General features: G+C 39.9%; 1 protein-coding gene across 2 annotated transcripts in view; it reads left to right on the top strand.

Moving 5' to 3' along the window:
• The window catches only part of SLC19A2 (solute carrier family 19 member 2), a 41,661-nt gene extending 22,175 nt beyond the window's left edge, over positions 1–19,486 (top strand). The window contains exons 3-7 of one of the 2 annotated variants that reach the window (XM_027868609.1): positions 3,224–3,265; positions 13,079–13,301; positions 14,950–15,142; positions 16,126–16,267; positions 17,442–19,486. In XM_027868609.1, the coding sequence (XP_027724410.1) occupies positions 3,224–3,265; positions 13,079–13,301; positions 14,950–15,142; positions 16,126–16,267; positions 17,442–17,570 (729 nt within the window). In that variant the 3' untranslated portion in view covers positions 17,571–19,486. The remainder of the gene's footprint in view (positions 1–3,223; positions 3,266–13,078; positions 13,302–14,949; positions 15,143–16,125; positions 16,268–17,441) is intronic. The other variant, XM_027868610.1, reaches the window with a different exon arrangement.
• The last annotated feature ends 207 nt before the right edge of the window (positions 19,487–19,693 follow it).

The raw sequence follows: 19,693 nt of genomic DNA, 5'->3' as shown, positions 1-19,693 counted from the left end.
AAGAGTTTCCCTCTAAGTATTGGTGCCTGGAGTCCCTTCTCCTGGGATTGAGCTTTGCTTCCCTCTGGTCCTTATTTTAATGATTCAGTTACTGAGTATGTTCTCTTGAAAACAGATTTAGAACACATTTTTTATGTGCCTCTCTGTATCCCGCAGAGGGAATTAAAACATTCGGAAAACTAGCACAGTCCAGACTCAAATAATTAAGTTAAAATAGGGCATATTTAGGAAATGAAATAATACTTCAGGGAGCTTGAGCCACTCTTCTAAATGTGTCCAGTTTTGATCATCATTTAAACAGATATAATTTTGGCACCACCTTATTTCCCCTCATGAGTCATTAGAATGATCCTGATTTGGCCTTCCTTTTCAGAGATGTTGGGGAGATGGAGTTAGGGAGAATGAGGGTGTGCAGGGTGATTAGAGTGCAGGAAACCATGCCATCAGTGTATCATTTGGAGGGGACGGAGATTAGGAATGGGGGATGTTAGTCTAAAGAAGACTTAAGATGGACACAACTGCTCTTTTCAAGAACGTTGAAGGACTGTTATATGGAAAAGGAAACTGAGGCCTACTGGATCCAAGAGGATATAACTTGGAGCAGTGAGTTTGCAGAAACAGGTTTCCAGGAAGATTTTCCTCATAGTTAGAGCTCTCTCAAAGAAGGAGGAAAGTCCTGGGCCTAGGTAGCTTCATATGGTCACAGAATGAAAATATTTTGGAGATCTTGGAGATCATCAAATCTGAACCCCCATTTTACAGATGAAGAAACTTGAGTCCCCAACAGATGAATAAAATGACTTGTCCCAGGTTAGATCATTGTAGTAGGGACAGAGCCAGGACTAGAAGCCACACCATTTCACTCTTGCCCCAGTGCTCCCTACATAGCCCAATGCCTGTCATGGGCCAGAGAATTTAGAGGTAGAAGAAATTTGTGATCAGAGAAAGAAAGTGATTTGCCCAAGGTTGCACAGGTAGAAGAGCCAATATTTGAACCCAGGACTTCAAGTTCAGTTTCTTCTCCCCTATTCCATTGCTGCCTTTTATGTGAGTCCAGTCTTTTCCTGGCCCAGGTTTTCCTGGCCCAGGTTCTTATGCTTGGCTCTCAGAAGTCTGTTAGCTGCCGCATTCTATCTTCTTTCCGTCCCAGGTATAAGGGTCACCCGTTGTCCATTTCACTGCCCATTTTGGTAAGAGCTTTGCTCTGCTGATTCTCTGGTCGCTGCCCTGCTTTAGACAGCTTATACTGAATTCTTTTCACCAACCTATGCTTGTCTTCTTTACTTGCTGTTCTCTGTTCCCTTCTCACTAGGAAGCCTTTCATCTCCCACCAAATTCATGCTGATTACTCCTGGTCCTGAGCTTTCTTATTACAAATGAACCCAGACTACATCAAGGTTTTCTGTGCCCCTGTCTCTCCCTTCTCCCTCCCCACTTCCCCTGTATTCAAGGTGGCTTATAAGATAGGCTCTGTCCTCCTGTCTTCTTTCTACTTGTGGGGAAAGATATTTAGAATGGAGGTGCTAGGTTTCTAGACTATATGATCTTTAACTCTGAGATCTGTCTTCTGAGAAAGTTCAGGAGGCCAGATAACAGGTTATTGAAAACATTATATAGCCTTGCATGAATCTAAAATATCTGCGCAGAAAAAAGAGAATCAGATTAATCTGAGCACTGAGAATTCCAATTTTACAGTAATTAAAATGCCTTATTACAGGACCTTTGCACAGGAATTCCTACTTCAGGTGCTTCTGAAATTCAGTGGACTTTGACTGTAGGGTTAAGGACCTTGTTATTTAATGTTGGTAATAGTTAACTCACTTTCCTGGTAAAAGTCTTACTTCCTTCATCTCTCTATTGGGTTCCCCTTGCTGCTTTCCTTTTCTTGCTATTCCCATTCTTACTGCACCTCCTTCAGGGTTAAGGTGTTCAGAAACCCAGAAAAGGTTATTTGTACCATTTAAAAGTTTTCTGTACATGGCCTTGAGCTCTCAGAAAATGGAAGCTCCTTAGAGTTCTGATACAAGGGAATGAGCGTTGTCCACATATGCAGCAGATTCCTTCTGGGTTTTTTTTTTTTGTTTTGTTTTGTTTTTCTTTTTCTTTTTTTTTTTTTTTTTGAAGAAAGGGGAGAGGCCACACATACCTAAGACCCCTGGAACTGTGACTAGCACAAATTAATGTGTTGTTGCTTAATTAACACCTTCTGTGGTAGACACTAGCACTTTGTGGGCACTTGATGGGAAAATCAGACCATGTTTTTTTAGTGACACAGTTTTTGTCTATGATAAGCTTGCATTTTTTTTTTAAATTTTAAAAAGCTGTTTTAAAGTTAGTGGAAAATCCTTCCATTTCTATATTTTAGTGTGTGGTTTTAAAAAACATAAAAGATTGCTGCATTTTTATCAAAGGTCTTTTCTCCCTCCATTTTTATAATCTTCCTATGATATGATTTGTTATATTGATTGTTTGACTACTATTGAACCAAACTTGTATTCCTGATATAAATATTAGTTGGTCATATTGGATAATTTTTAATTCAATTCAATAAGAACGCATTCAAGAAGCCTTTATTAAGAACCTACTATGTGCCAGGCACTGGGGAATGCTATAGGAATACAAAGATAAAAACAAAACAAGTACAGAGATAAATATGACATAAATGCCAAGTAATTTGTGGGTAGAACACAACTATTGGGGGAATAAGGAGAGGTCTGTCATGGGAGGTGACACACTTTAAGAGGCAGAGCCAGTGAGGGAAGGCATGCCAGACATGGGCTGTGACCTGTGCAAAACCTCTCAGGTGGGAGATGGAATTTTGCGTACTCAAGTAGGTCAGTGAGACTAAAACGTAGAATACATGAGAAGGAATAATGGGAAATCAGTCTTGAAAGATAGGAGCCAGATTGCTGACAGGAGTCTTTGTTTTATCCTCCAGACAGTTGGGAGCAACCAAAGCTTCTTGTGGACGAGAATGGCATTGCCAGACCTGTGCTAAGAAAGGTCACTATTGGTTATCTCACAAGAGGCTCTCATTCCATTGTTTATCTGAAGAGGCTCTCATTCCATTATTCAGCACATTAAATTCAATGTAGCTAATTTATTATTAAGCACTTACTTTGGTCCTCTATCCTCATTTGCCAGTGTTTTATTTAATACTTTTGCACTATTATTCACTAATAATAGTTACCTATATTTCTTTCTCTTTTTCTATTCTTGACAGGTTTGGGGATCAGAACGACGTTTGACTCCTAGAAAGAATGAGGTAGAATATTATCCCTCACCCTTTTTTGAAATCAGTTTGTGTGGAATGGAGCTAAGTCTTGGAATGTTTGAAGAAATTCATTTGTGCCTCAGTCTGGCCTTAGTTCCTTTTTACAGGGCTGTTCATTAATGACCTGTCTCATTCTTCTTCTGAGGACATATTTAGATTGTCTAAATCTTCTTTCAAAGCCTACTTTGGCATTTTCTAGTTTTGTAAATATATGTCCATTTCTTTTAGATCCTCAGTTTTGCTTTCCTGTAAGTAGGACTATAGCACGTAGGCTAACGAAGACTTAGAACATGTAGTCATGTGATGCATAGGGTGGCAAGGTGGAAAGAGCACAGAGCATGGAGTCACAGGACCCAAGTTTGAATTCCAGACCCCGCAACTCATTGGCTGTGTGAATCACTTAATCTCTCTGAGCCTTAGTTTCCGTATCTGTGAAGTCAAGGGGTTATGTAACATGAATGCTTAATGTTCCTGCCAGTTCCAGATCTGTAATCCTATGACCCCTGGACAGTTTTTATTTCTTTTGAATTCATTGTGAACATCCCCTTGTTCATTTCTGTTTTGGGTAATTTGATTTGCCCCCCTCTTCTTTTGATGAAATAACTTTTAAAGTTTTCTGTCTTATTGACTTCTCAACTTTTAATTTTTCCTGCTTTGTGCTTGTTTTTGGTGTATTAATTTGCTGATTTTTCTACTTTCTTTGAACCACAAACTCAACTGACTGATTTTCACTTTATTTTTTAAAGTGTTCAAGGGTAGGAATTTGCCCCATAATATTGCTTTGACTGTATCTCATTAATTTTGACAGATTTGAAAAAAGGAAACCACTTAGGAGGGAAACCAGAGGGCACAAGCATTCATTAAGCATCTAAGTACTGTGTACCAGGCACTGGCTAAGCACTTTACAATATTATCTCATTTGATTCTCACAACAACCCTGGGAGGTAGGCATGATTGTTATCTTCATTTTACAGATGAGAAAACTGTGGCAGACAGAGATCAAATGACTTGCCAAGGGTCACACAGCTAGTAAGTGTCTGAGGCTGAAAATTTCTCCCCAGGCCTTTGTTACATATGTATTGTGTACGAACTTACAAATGTTCACATTTGTCTCCGTAATTGAACGTGAGCTTCTCAGGAACAGATACTGTTTCATTATTGTTATTAATCCCCAGTGCCTCCAATAGTCTGGAACTCCCTAGGTCCTTAATGAATGCTCGCTGATTGATTCATCTAGTCCAACTCAAATACAAAAAAGAGTCCTCATAACAACCACCCTGAGTTAGTTGCCACCAAGCCTTTGCTTGAAGACCCCAGGGAAGAGGAATCCACCCCTTCCAAGGTCACCCTTTCCGCTTTCCTTGTATCAAGCCCAAATTGTGGAAAATTACATTTTTTCTTTCTTAACCTCTAATTGAAATTTCTTTCAATCAGGAACATGAACAACAAGCCACAGTAATATTCTTCTCTAGAATGTCAAAGGGGTCCATTACCCAAAACAGGTTAAGAAACCTTGGTCTAAGTGACCCCTGAGGTTCCTTTCACGTCAGACATTCTGTGATTTTAGGGAAAAATGCTCTGAACAGTCACTGGCTCATCTGAGCTTACTAGGAACCAGTTCAGTGACTCTTTTCTCCTTTACTTTTGCCTTCAGACATGCCATGATCCACAGCTAAATCCCAATTAATATGAATAATAAATTCTCCAGAAGTGTCACATGTATTTGAATTTGTACTTTTTGAAGACATAATTATGTAAAATATGGTAATTGATGACAGCACAATGGAAATATGCAGTGAGGATTTGTTTAGTGTAACCATTTAAGGAGATTCATTTGCATTAATTGGGATCTAGATGCATAAAAATCTGAATCTACAAAATACATAATTTATGGTGGAGGTGGTATTCACATTACAAAAGGATTCACTGTAGGGTTCCTTTAAATATTGTTTTCCTAACCATTTAAAAAAAATCTATCTTATTATAACATTTTAGAAATCTGTGTACCTGCTTCTCTCTTTTATGGGAAACAGTCCTCAGACTGAACGTGCCTTAAGGATCAGAACAATTTTGCCTTTACTTGGGATTGGTTTAGCTCTGATACAGTAGAGATATTTTCAAGATTGAACTGTCTAGCTGGGAACTGTTAAGGAGGGCCAACTAGTTTATCTTAGAGTTGTTCAAACAAATTCTTTGTGCTTGTCTGAGCTCGTCTCCTGGAAAGGGGATGGTAGATGGCTGGACATAGTGGGTCAGCTGCCATGTTGGATCAGTTAGTATTCTCATTCACCACCGGGAAATCTCTACTATTTTCCTGACCCTTTGCTTCTTACTTCTTAGATTGCTTTTGCCCAGGATATCTCTTAGTACGTACATTTCATAGACTTTTTAGTTTTTTTACCTCTTAAAGTTTCCCTTAAGCCTAATGTCTTCAGGAAGCGTTATATGTTTTCTGCTTCCCAGATGGCAAGCCGGCCTGGAGTCATAACTTTTAAAAAATTAATGAAGCCAGCTTTGTAGCCCCCAAGAACGACATTGAAATAAACCTCAGGGAGTTCACAAGTGTGCTTTTTATGATGGTCTGGTTTTTTTTTCCCCCTACATGACCATGATTTGCATATTGCTCTTACCAGAATTTTTAGAATAAACATTTTATTGATACTTTTAAAATGTTGCCACTACTCCCCAATGACTCTTCGCTACCACTGAACCCTCTTTGGTAACAAAGGAGTACAGTTAAGTGAAACAAATCACCACGGTTTTCTGGCATTATATGTCTCTTTCCGCATTGATGGTCCCCTACCTCTTTTCTAGTAGGAGGAAGATTACTCCATTGTCTGTCCCATGAAGTCTTGACTGGATGGATCAGAACTCTTGTGTCTTTCAATACTTCCTTTACTTTATTGTGCTCATTATGTAAATTATTTTGGTTTTGTAACTTTGTTTTACATCAGCTCATACAAGTTTTCACAAGTTCCCTTGAGTTCTTCATATTTATTATTTCTTATAGTTCAACAGTATGGTACATTCATATACCAGCACATTCAGCCAGTTTGTTTATCATTTGATGAGCTTCAACTTTGTTTCTAATTCTTTGCTACCATGTAGACAGAAAAAATGCTGCTATAAATATTTTTGTGCACATGAGACTTCTCTGCTGATTTGTCCTCCTTTTGGTTTACGCCCTGAGTCAAGGGGGTACGTACGTACAGTTTTGTGCCTTTCCTAGTATAATGCCAAATTGTTTTTCCAGAATTGTTGGCCAAGTTCACAGTTCCACCATCATGGCCAGTCTGATGCATGTGAGGCAGAACTTCAAAGAGCCTGTTTCAGTTATCAAGTATCTTATCATTTGGAGGATTCTTTAGTATGGTTGTTGATGATTTGCATTTCTTCCTTTTGAAAACTTCCTGTTCATATCTTCTGATATCTAGCTCTAACATTCTGTGATTTTAGTAATGGAGACAATGGATGCAAATTTTACGCTTTGGGTTCAAAAAGTACAATGCTACAAAGTACTATGAATGAGATGTATTTAGAAAGCAGTTTATACCAAAAGGGCCTCGGATTTTAGTGGACTATACCATATTATGGGACAGAATGTGACATTGGACCTGAGTGACCCAAACTAAGGCAGTGAGGTGGTGTCAGTGTTACCGTAAGTGCAGGATTGGATACCTTCCAGACCCGGCATCACTTTGCTTTCTGAGTCAACAACAGAAGGACCGTTTTGCCTGGTCTGCGTAGTTCCTGAGCCTTGAACAGGATGTAGGAAAGTTTTGGTTTGTGGCTAAGTAGAACAGCAAGATGAGTAAGTAGATGGCTTTTGTTCTTATATGTTTGTTGGTTTCCTGTACATCTTGGGTATCAGACATTTGTTAAATAAATGTGCAACAAAATTTTTTTTCTTAATTGATAGTTTCCTTTCTTATGCTAGTTATATTAATTTTTGTGAAATTTTTAAAAAGTTTGTGTAATTAAAATTGTTTTATATAATAATCTCTGTCCTTTGATTAAGAATTTCCCCATGCCATAGTTATACAAGATACATTTTTCCCTTCTCCTTCAATTTTTTTTTTTTAGGATTTGACTTTTTCATGCTTGGATCATATATCCATTTTGAATTTATTAGTATTTTTGGTAAAAGATATTGACCTAAACCTTATATTTTTCATCAAACTGCTTTCCTTTTTTCCCTATAGTTTTGGGTAATAGGGAGTCTTTACCCTAGTACTTTGTATTCTTGGGTCCCATGACCATTTTTTTTTTCTACAGCTATACTCGCATTTAATATGATTCTTAATTATACAGCCATTCTTTGGGGCCATCCTTATAGTATGTTGTATAGGTACAGAGAGCTGAGATAAAGTGAAGTTTGTATTTCAAGCTCTACAGTAAAAATGCCTTTTTAAAAAACTAAATATTAAAAATTAAATTAAAAATAATATATGATTTGGAGCTGGAAAAGACTTTAGATAGCTTAGATATCTAAAGATATCTTATGGACTGGATATCATTTAGTACAAAGGTGTCAGACATGTGGCACTTTTATGGAACTGGAGCCAGATTAAAATGTAATTGGCAAATATTTAATAAAATAAATAAAAGTAGAGTAAAACGTAGTTAACATTACAGTTTAAAACTAAGCTGGTATGCAACCTGCAGGGAACCTTATGTAGGGAATAGTGACCCCTATTCCTAAACCCCTTAATAGCTGTTGCAAAATCCACTGGAAATTTCCTTAATAGCCATTAGTTTGATTTGTTGATACTCTGGCAGATGGCAGTTAACCATTTTAAGGGAAAAAATATTTATTGGGTGCCAACTATATACAAAGCATTATATTAGACACTGTGGCTATAAAGGCCAGACAAAAACCAAAAACTGTCTTATCCGCAGGGAGCTTGCCATCCTGCTTGTAGGGATATAACATTTACACAGATAATTTGAGGAAGCAGAGACCACTAGCAAGTAGAAGGATCTGAAAAGACCTTTATGGCTGGGGTGGGGGGGGTGGAACCTCACTTGGGGGAACCCAGGAGTTCCAAGAGGCAGAGGGAGTGGGTAGGAAAAGCCTGTGCAAAGTGGAATCCTGAGTTTGGGCCAGACATAGAATGTGGGAAAGTGAGTTCTGTGTGGTGAGTGTGCCGAGATGGTCTGGAGCCAGATTGAAGGGCTTTAAATGCCAGCCAGATACTATATGAGCAGCGAGATGGCGCCCTGGTGCCTAGGTCACTGGAGTCAGGAAAGACCAGAGTTCAAATTCAACCTCAGACACTTACTAGCTGCGTGGTCTGGGGGAAGTCACTTAGCCCCCCTGTCTGCTTCAGTATCCTCATCTGCAAAATGGAGATAATAATAACACATGTCTCCCAGGGTAGCTGTGAGAATAAAATGAGATCATATTTGTGAAGGACTTTGCAAACCTGTTATTAAATAACCACACACACAAGCAGGTTGTATCTGAAGCAACCAGGCCTGGTATACGAAGGAAACATTTATTTAAGTGTCTACTATATACAAGGTACCAGGCTAGGTGCTCAAGGGGATAAATGCAAAACAAAACAAAACAGCTCCTGCCTTCAAGAACTTATAATTTAATAGGACAGTTTCTACTATGTACAGAAATAAGTATAGTACAGGATATAATATGAAAAGGGCCTGGAACACATCACTTTCAGTGGGGTGGAGGGAATTAAAATAGGCTTCAGGAAAGAGATGGCACCTGAGCCCCGCCCTTGATGAATGAGCAGGATTTCATCAGATAGAAATGAGGAGGAAGTTCATTCCAAGAACGTAGGGCAACCTGCACAAATGCCCAAATACCCGGAGATGAGAAACTGCGGGACCAAATGAGGGAACAGCTGGAGTCCAGCTTGCCCCAAATGTAGCATGTGAATTGGGAGTACAATGAAATGAGTCAGAAAATGTGGTGTCTTCACTTGCTAAATGTGGGCTGCTGTCCTTAAGCCCTCTTCTTTCTTATGTTGCTGTCATCTACTTATCAACTCCTGGCAGTGGACTCACACATCTCTGTGTCTAGACCCAGTCTTTCTTTTAAAGTCTGATTCTGCATCTCTACGGAGATTATTATGTGATCAAGAACTTTCAAGTTGGAAGGAACCTTCAACATCTTGTGGAGCTGTCCCTTGTCTTACAGATTAAGAAATGGACTCAGGAAGGTTAAATAATTTGTCCAAGGTCAAACAGGTAGTAAGTAGGAAAGCCAAGTTTAAAACTTGGATTCTCTAATTCCAAATGTAGCATTCTTGATATTGTGCCCTTGATAGAATATGCCATGACAGTTTTCCTCCTACACACACCGCTGGGGCTGCTGGGATCAACTCACCTTGCTGTTCTACTTAGCTACAAACCAGCACTTTCCTATATCCTGTGCAGAACTCAAGAACTAAGCAGACCAGGTAGGCCAAAGGGTCCTTCTGTCATTGAATCAGAAAGCAAAGTGATGCGGGGAGTGGAAGACAGTCAATCCTGCAGACAGTAGAATGTTGCCTCTGCTTTTCTGCCTTGGCTTTGGGTCAGTGGGCCCCATTGGATCCATTAGTAAAGTCACAGAATGCCAGAAGTGGAAGGGACCTTTTTAGAGACCATCTAATAACATTTTAGTATTTTAACTTTTTGTGTATGTGTCATGGCCAGACCCCTTTGATGGTCTAGTGAAGACTAATACTGCTGTGGTATGTTGTCTACGTTCACAATTGAAGGAAATGTGAAATTTCAGCTAGGCGCTGGCAGAAATAACAATATAATTTTTTCTCATGTGTGTTCTCGATTCCCCTAAATTCATAACCCAGAGGTCCACAGACCCCAAGTTAAGAAACCCTGATCTAGCAGATAAGAAAACAGAGACAGACTGGCTAAGTTTCTGGATTACGACAGCTGGATGTTGTCCACGGTCCCTCATTGTGACTCCCAGCGAGATGCTTTCCCCACTGCGCTGCATTGCATCCCTGCTTTAAGTGCACCGTGTGGTGCTCTCACTTCTCAATGAGTACTTGTTCCCCACCCCCACTCCCCCAGCAGAGTGTATATCACAGGAATAGCCATTTCTTGGAAGTCTTTTTAACAATGAACCGGCGATACTTTCCTAGTCAATGAGTGTACTCCTCATAAAGGACAGCGGGGACCATTACAGTCTCATTTAGGGGGCAAGAATCACATGTGTTAAACAACTGCTATTTTAATGATGTGCTTTCATGACTAAATGTCAAGATGTGTAGCCTTTATTGACTGACATTGCTGATGGTGTTAAATTGTAGGGAGTAGTAGTTAATTAATCTAAGTGTTGCTTATTCTTAGTGTTAGTTACCATATGATGATTAGTGTTAAATCTTCTATGGATTGAGTTCTGACAAGAAGATGATAGGGAGAGCTAGTATTTTTTAAATACATATATGTATGTATGTTCATGTATATGTATATATAGTATATGTGCATAGTATTTTATATGTGCACATATATGCTAGTATTATATATGTATATATGTGCATTATATTTACACATACATATATAGTATTTATATGTTTTATAATAATAGAGCTAGTATCTATATGTATATATGTATGTATGTATATATGTGTGTATATGTATATGTGTGTGTATATATATATATGTGTGTATATATATATGTATACTTCTTTATTATAGAGTACTGAACTGAAGGGCCAGACAGACCTAGGTTTAAATCCAGCTTCTGACACAATGATTTTGTGATCCTGAGCGAATGGCCTAACCTCTCTCAGTCTCTGTTTCCTCAGCTGTGAAATAGGGGTAATAAAAGTGCAATCTCTACTTCACAGAATTATTTTGAAACTCAAATGAGATAATGTGTGCAAAGCACATTGTAAACCTTAAAGCCTTATACAAATGTCAGATATGGTTTATTTGTTGTTATTATTATTATTATCCAAAAATATCCCAACAGGCTAGAACAATCGGCCGAAACAAATTGTATGAAAGGGAATCAATATAAAATCCTTCACTTGGGCTCAAAAACTCAGCCACAAAGTACGGTATGAGCAGTTTATACAAAAAAGCCCTAGGACTTTTAGTGGACTACAAGTTCAATATGAATTAGCAGCATGATAGATATACTTTTAGCCCAAAAAGCTAGAAGTGTTTAGAACCTTCCTGATTGTGGTATGGAATAGACCTGCCATACTCTAGTTGGGTCAGGCCAGAGCATTGGGCCCAAATCCAGACACTAGATGTCAAAGGATATTGAATAGCAAGAGCATATACAGAGAAAGGCAGTGGTGGTGAAGGGACTGTGGAAGCGTTATCATAACCCATCCAATCAGTATTTATTAGGAATCTGTTCCATGCATGATACAGCTCTAACAACTGAGGATACAAACAAGATGAGAAATGGCCCGTGCCTTCAAGAGGCTTATTTTCTGAGAAGGAAGGGGAAAGGGGCACAATAGATAAGTAAATATGTAATTTGAAGAAGGGGAAGAGAGCACTAGATAAACCAGGGGGATGAGAGGGTGAAGACTTCTCATAGTCGTAGATTTAGAACTAGAAGAAGAACCATAGAGGCTCTCTACTGCAGACCCCTAATTTAACAAGTGAGGATATTGAAGCTCATGGTTAGAGAGTAGTTGAGCTGGGATTAGGCAGCAGATAAACTGAAGCTCAAAGGAAATAGGAATTTTAAGAGGCGGCGACGAAGAGGGAGTGCCTCCCTGGTGTTAGAAATAACCCGTGTGAAGACATGGAGGTGGGAGATGGGATTCCAAGCTCAGGGTCAGCCTGCCGATCATTTTAGCTGAAACATAGAGCATGTGGAGGGGAGGAAGGTGTCGGTTTCCTGGGATGGTTGGCTGGAGCAGATTGTGAAGGGCTTGTAGGTGCCAAACACCTGAAGGTCGGGTGAAGGAGCAAAAGCTATTTAGTCTAAAGAAGAACAATTTGGGGAGAGCTGGGTGAAACTTTTAAAGAGTTGGCCTTTGGAAGAGGAATTAAACTTGTTCTTCTTGGCGCTACAGAACACAACTAGAACCTACCCTAGGTTAGAGGTTAGAAGACAATTCAGCTCAACATGAGAAAAACCTGACTTAAAATGAGAGCTGCCTAAAAAAACAGAAGGAGCTAGTGGGCCGCCTTAAGGGAGCAACAAATGCTGTCGTGTACCCTGAGTCCCCATTGTGTAATGCTCGTGTGTGTGTACACACACACACACACACACACACACACACACACACATCTTATCTGGATTGCCAGAGTAGGAACTCAGGCTTTAAGTAGGAGTTGAGCTAGATAAGTCTCCGAGGTTCCCTAAGGTTCTATGATTTCCTGCCCCCTGCTTTTTACCAAGAATATGCCTCCTGCTCTCTAAATTTTACATGGAGGCTTCATTGTGATGGGGTAGCCTGGCAACAGCCAGTACACTTGTCTGTCATTCAAGGACAAATCTAGTTAAACCTGGAGAAATTCATTTACCAAAATGTTGGCCATCAGGTGAGGAAATGCTTTGGCCTCAGCAACTTAAAAAGATTATCTTAAGGCATGGAGAACTTGTCATATGCTTCAGTAGGGGGTAGTACCAATTGAGTTAATCACATTATGGTGCTTCCAAGCACGGACTGTTGGAAAGACAGGAGACTGCAAAATGTTCATCAGTATAACTGTGAGCAAGTACTTGTTTCAGAGAAATAGACAGATTTTGCAAGCCAACACAAAGTTCAAGGATATTAGAAAACTGGAAGCTGTCACTGTCTGGTGCAGGGCTCATCATGTTTGTCTTGTTTCCTGTTCTCCCTGGCCCCTTTGCCCATGTAGAAATCGAAGCCAGACCACCTCCTGGTGCTGAAAGTCCTGTGGAAAGATTTCCTGGTGTGCTATTCCTCCCGTCCTCTCCTCTGTTGGTCGGTGTGGTGGGCCCTTTCTACCTGTGGCTATTTCCAAGTGGTGAACTACACACAAGGTCTGTGGGAGAAAGTGATGCCTTCTCGCAATGCCACCATCTATAATGGTGGAGTGGAGGCAGTGTCCACCCTGCTGGGTAAGTCCATCCCAACTCCCGCCTGGCATTGCCACACCCTTATTTCTCATTCGGTTCAGACTGGTCTCTTCGCTCTTTCTTTACAGATGTCATTTTAATCCCCATTTTGAGACTTTTGTTCATGTTCCCCCTTCTTTCCCAAGCCATGTCCTTCAAGGCTCAACTCAACCCCTTCCTCTGTGAAGCTCTCCTTAGCTGGTGTGGCCCAGGGAATTCTAGGCTCTGAACTCCTATTATTCTTAGGCCACACCACAAAATTTCACGCTGAAGATAGTCTTGTATTATTCACTAACAATTCACGTATGGATAACTTGTCTTTTCAATTAAAAACCTGAGGGCAGGAACTTATCTTCTGGAGGCAGCAAGATGCTACAGTGGATAGAGAGCTAGACCTGGAGTCAGGAAAATCTGAGTTCAAATCCTACCTTAGACACTTAGTAGCTGTGTGACCATGGGTAAGTCACTTAACTCCTATCTGCCTCCGTTTATTTATCTGTAAAATAGGAGTAATAATAATAATAATGATAATCATACCTACCTCTTAAGGTTGTTATGAGGATCAAGTGAGATGATATTTGTAAAGCACTTTGCAGATCTTCAAGCACTGTAGAATGCTAGCTATTCTTATACTTTCTTTGGACTCCCCACACCATAATACCACATAGTTGGTGCACAGGAAGTACTTCTTCGTTGATCTACCTCTACAGTCTCTTCCAGATGGCGATAATGGTGGTAATCACAGCTTGCATTTACATGGCACTTTCAGGTTTGTTGAGTCCTTTATAAGCATTCTCTCTTTCTGTCCCCACGATGGTCTAGGGAGATAAGTACCACCAGAGTCATTGTGACATCTGTGTAAATGAGTAACCAGTGTGAGCTCCCTGAGGTTGTCAACTTGCCCGTGCTTGCTTACGTGGTTAGTTAAGCATCAGAGATAGAATTTGAACCCAGATTCCTCCTGACTCCAATCTAGCCCTGTTTCCAGTACCTAATGCTGTCCTTTGACAGGAGATGGATAGGAACATTTCATGGATGACTTCAACGTACTGAGACATCAGAAGATTTGCTGTAGTTCAAAAACTTTCTTCTCAAGCAAAGTTTTGCATTAAATTCCTCTCCATACTACCAATCTAGTATACCTTCTACTAGAACCCCTTTCCTTTGGTTAAATATTTTTCAAATATAAATTTATTTTTTAAAAAAAATTATTGCCTTTGGCTATGTGTGAATTGAAGTTTATTAAATGTAGATATATTTAGTAGGTTGCTGAAGGAGTTGGAAGTGTGTGTTTTTGTTTTGTTTTGTTTTGTTTTTACCAAGCCTGTAGTTTGTTAGTCTGCAGATGTGGGCATAGATGTGCCTTGAAAGGGGGGCTGACACTGGTCTCCACTTTATTCTCTGGGGAAGTCAGTCCAGAGCTGGTACCATAGGGCATGTCTACACCCTTGCTAGGCGTACTTGTGGATGTAACTAATGTGGTTTTTTCTGTTGATGAGTTAAGACCCACAGTTATCCAAGTTCCTCCAAAACTATCACATGCCTCTTTTATTGATTTTACTCATTTGTGTTTTGAGCTGAATTTCTAGGAATTGTGATTTTGTTTACTTAGAAAAGTGATCCAAGTTGCTTTCCTGCCTTCGTTTCTTAGGGGCAGTTGCAGTGTTTGCAGTTGGTTACATAAAAATATCGTGGTCTACTTGGGGCGAAATGACGCTGTCCCTCTTCTCCTTCCTGATCGCAGCGGCCGTGTATGTAATGGACAAAGTGAATAATATCTGGGTGTGCTACTCATCCTACGTCGTCTTCAGAATCATCTACATGCTGCTCATCACCATAGCAACGTATGTATTCAGGTGCCTAGAAGCCTGGAAAAAGGGCATTGAGGCTTTGGGGGAAACAGGTTGTGTTTTCCTCCAGATAGTACCTGTCAGTTTCTTCAAAAACTGAGAAGTAAATTTAATGTTCTACTTTGAAGACAAAAGAATAGTAATTTTTACATTTTATACAATTTACATATACATCTTTATGTAAATATACACAAGACACATACACAAAATATGTGTTTGTGCATATATCCTATCTGGATAGGACACGCCCTGTAGTAGAAGGAGTCCTGGACTTTGAGCCAGAATGCCTGGATCTCAGTTGTTGTTCTGCCACTTTCTGACCTTGGGCAAATAATTTAACATCTTTTAAGTCTGCTTTCTTATCTACAAAATTTCCCCTCCTCCCAGGTGTTGTGAGAATAAAAAGATAAAATTTTAAAATAATTTTGAAAAGCATAAAGTGATTTAGAAAGGTAAGGCTTCTCCCCCCCCCCCCCCCCCCCCCCCCTCTGTGATTTCATCTGTGTGGGAAATTCCCTTCCCTGGTACAAATGGTCAACTCTTTTGTAAGTTAGAGTCTTGAGAGTTGGGTAGGGCACTGAGAGATTAGGCCTTGTGGCCCTGACACAGAGCTAGTACGGGGCAAAGGTAGGACTTAAGCCCAGTCTTCCTGAGGCCTTCCAAGGCTGGCACTCTTGTCACTATGCCAACACCATAGAGTGTCATGAGGCATAATTATATTATTACTGTTATACACACGAATGGAAAAGCATTTATCGTGGGCTCACTCAAGAATCCTTTATGAAACTTTCATGTGTACATTTATATGTAATCCCACGTTTGTTTTTAGGTTTGTTCCTGTATGGCCACAAATGTTTTTAATTTCTTTGGGAAGGGGATTAAAGTGAGAAGAGGTGTGTCGAAAGTTAAAGTAAGAATTGTAACCAGCCAAGGAAGTAGTACTTGTGATTAAGTGTTTTTGTGCCCTGTTTCCTAAGGTTCCAGATTGCTACTAACCTCAGTGTGGAGCGTTATGCCCTGGTGTTTGGTGTGAACACTTTCATTGCCTTGGCACTACAGACTCTGCTCACTCTAATTGTGGTGGATGCCAGTGGTCTTGGCTTGGAAATCACCACTCAGGTAAGAGTGGTAGCTTCATTCCCAATGATGTTGCTCCCATTTGCACAGAATAGGGCTGCCAAAATGTCATCCTGGCAGGTGGTTATGTCTGGAGCCCATTTCTTCTCGGATACTTATTTGAGGTTAAGGCTACCCTATTTTATGTTGAGGTCCTGAGTGAGTGATGTCTAAGATGGGCCTTAGTGAAGAGGTTATATGGCAGGGGCTGCCCTTCCTCCCACGCAGGTTGCCCTTCATTGATTGTTTTCAATCCCAGTTTTGTTTTCTCTATATACTGCACCTCACACCTAGGGGGCTTTCTTTGTCCACTATTCCTGATTTCTCAGCCACTTCCTTTTAAAGACCACTTGAAATCCTGTCTTCTTCAGGAAGCCCCTTCTGACTTCTAGAGGACAAATGTGAGGACTACTTACTCTTCCATTTTGACCATATGAATATCTTTTTTTTAAAAAAAGGCAGTTGGGGTTAAGTGACTTGTCCAAGGTCACACAGCTAGTAAGTGTCAAGTGTTTGGTCTGAGGCTGGATTTGAACTCAGGTCCTCCTGACTTCAGGGCCAGTTCTCTGTCCACTGCACCACCTAGCCGCCCCTATATGAGTATCTTGAAAGGAGGAAAAAAGATTTGTGCAAATGCCTGTGGACAATACAAATACTTTCATTCATTTGATGGTTGTCCTGCACACATAGCCCTCTGACTCCAAATCTGTGATCTGATTACTACTCTACCCTGCCTCCTCTGATTCATTCAAGTCTGGAAGGGACCTCAGAGGGTAGCTGGTCCAGTCCCCCCATTTTACAGATGAGGAAACTGAGGTTACACAGGTAGTCAGTTTCAGAACCAGGATTTAAACTTTGGACTTCTGGCTCCCAGTTTCCAGTGCAGCACATGGGATGGATAAACATTCCGGGGCCTGTGAGGGTTGTATGAGCGCTGTATCCCACAGAGTCTGCCCCCAGCCCCTTTGTGTGTGTGCAGGCATTCAGTCAGTCTGACCAGATGCTGTTGGTAATGTTGTCCTCTTAGCATAGAGGTTGGCTTACGCTTTGTTGCTCTCTGTTGGAGAGACAGCCAGCTCTGACTCCACCTTTCATTATGGTGGCTTTGCTTTGAAATGAAGTCTGTTCACATGCTGTGTTTTCCTTTGTCACCGGGCTCTTTTTTTTTCCCCCGTAGTTCCTGATCTATGCCGGTTACTTTACACTCATAGCCATGATTTTCCTAATTAACGGTGCAGTCAGTGTTATAAAGAAGTACAGAAGGAGGCGAGATACAGAATCCAGCTCTCCAGTGACCACTGCATGACCCACAGCTAAGGGGAGATTGAAGCCTTAGAACCTGAGTGCTGCTTCATACAACAATGGTGCCTGGATGTGGAGTTCATTGTGTTTTCCCTAAGTTATAGGCTTATATTTATGACAGTGTTTGAATGTGCAATTCTCTGCTTCAGAGCAACCACTTGTAATCTGTGTTCTTGGTGTTCCGTAATTGATCCAAGAAGAAATGTTGATTTTATAGATTATTTATGTGAGATAATTTAAAGATGACTTCTTTCGCCTTGTTGTAAACATCTACTTGCTAAAGTGAAAGCATGGGATCCAGGGAAAGAGGACCAGGAGGGATGGTTCTGCATTTAATTAGAAAGCAAACTTAAGGTTTTTAAAGGTCATTCCTATCCCTGTGCCCTGGGATAGAGGTATGGACCCCATGGGTCAGCGCCCTTCAGACAGGATGGAGGTGCGCTACGGGAGTACCCACCTCTCTACCACTTATTCCCACAGTTTCTTTTTTTCTTTGTCTACACATATTCACTTGTTTGTGTAAATGATTGTTTCTATCACAAATGAGCAATATTTGCTGTGGTTCTGTTCCCTAAGGAATATATGTTGTGTGTTTATTTTAAATTATTATTTTCAGCTCACTGTAAGTGTTCTCTCAGATGTGTGTGTACTTTCACCAGTACATTGTACATTACTCATTATGCTTCCCAGAGAAGCTCATATAGGTACAAGGAAAGGCGAGCTTGAGGCCTGCTAACCCACTAAACAGTTGTTGCCGAATGAACGGACCTTATCAGAAAACTTAAGGGACACTTAATTCTTTAGTATGAAACATTCTGATTTTATGATGAAATGTAGAATGAATTGTGGGCTGTGGCTGCAACCAGCACATTTAGTGTTTGCTGTCCCTTTCTTTAAGCTCTGAACAAGAGGAAGATTTAAAAACACCTTCACTTCCTGTCTTTTTGTCATCTCCCTCTTATCCAAGATGAGATGGGCACCCAACACCATTCCAAGGTGGCGTTTTTGTTTTGTTTTGCACAAATGGGACCTTGTAATTTGTAAGACAGGCCTGGGATTGCCTGTTGGGTTCTTTACCTGAAATCCGCCTTTAAGTTCAGAAGTGGATTATCTTAAAGATTTGATTAAAATTAGAAATCAATGATCGTTTCTGTTTCCAAGTTACATGAAGGAAAACAAAATAGTTTCCACTTGATCTTGAAATGTCTCCTATGTGTGTGAAACATATCTGTATTTATGTCACATTTTGAGAAGCCAATGTGTGTGAAACAAATCTGTATTTATGTCACATTTTAAGAAGCCAATCAAGCTGAGATTGCATTGCTTTATTCTGGCTACTTCTGAGTAGCTGCTCCTACCTGAACTATGGTTTGTTTCTGTTTTTTGTAATTTTAGAAGGACATAACTAAACCACATTAATGACATAGGGGTGAGGGAGGGAGGGGTAGGTAGCAGCTTTCCATCTGCTTTGATTAGGACATGTACAATTTGATGAGGATAATAGGTCATTCCTCATACCTTCCTTTAAGATGAAGAAGATGGGCAGGAATAAGCTAGAGGAGAAAGGAGGAAATGATTCCTTTGAAGTTATAGCTTCTGGCTACTGGATTTGGGGGTTTCTTACATTATTTTCTCTTGTGGGGATTGTTCATTCTAAAATAAGCCCCAGTTTGTTGTCACAAAGTGTATTAGGGTGTATTTATGATGAAATAGATTGTGACCTAATCAAAATGTCTGGCAACCAAAGCATTTATTTCCCTGTTCTCTGAATGTCAGGTAGAATGCATAAACCTTTAGTTATAGAAGAAAAGAAGGTCTTACCTGTGCAGTGAGTTTTTAGAAGAATCCAATTTGCACAGATAAACTTACTGTATATGGTTTTGCAAACAAGTGGAAATTATCTGTTGTATGTTTTATTCAATTCTGTATAGATTATAAAATTATTTTTATCAAATAAATATTTTATAGTATGTTTTCATTTTTTGATTTAAAATATTTTAAAATCTAATATATGGAAAATAACTTTGTAATCACTTCTTTAAATCTCTTGTCTCCAGTTTCAGATTCAGCACTACCCCTATCCTCTCCCAACTTTACTAACTTTTAATTTTTCTACCAGTTTCTAAC

This window comes from Vombatus ursinus, unplaced genomic scaffold (genome assembly GCF_900497805.2).
Source record: "Vombatus ursinus unplaced genomic scaffold, bare-nosed wombat genome assembly UNPS02014789.1, whole genome shotgun sequence".
Lineage (NCBI taxonomy): Eukaryota > Metazoa > Chordata > Mammalia > Diprotodontia > Vombatidae > Vombatus > Vombatus ursinus.
This window is presented reverse-complemented; position numbering and strand designations above follow the sequence as displayed.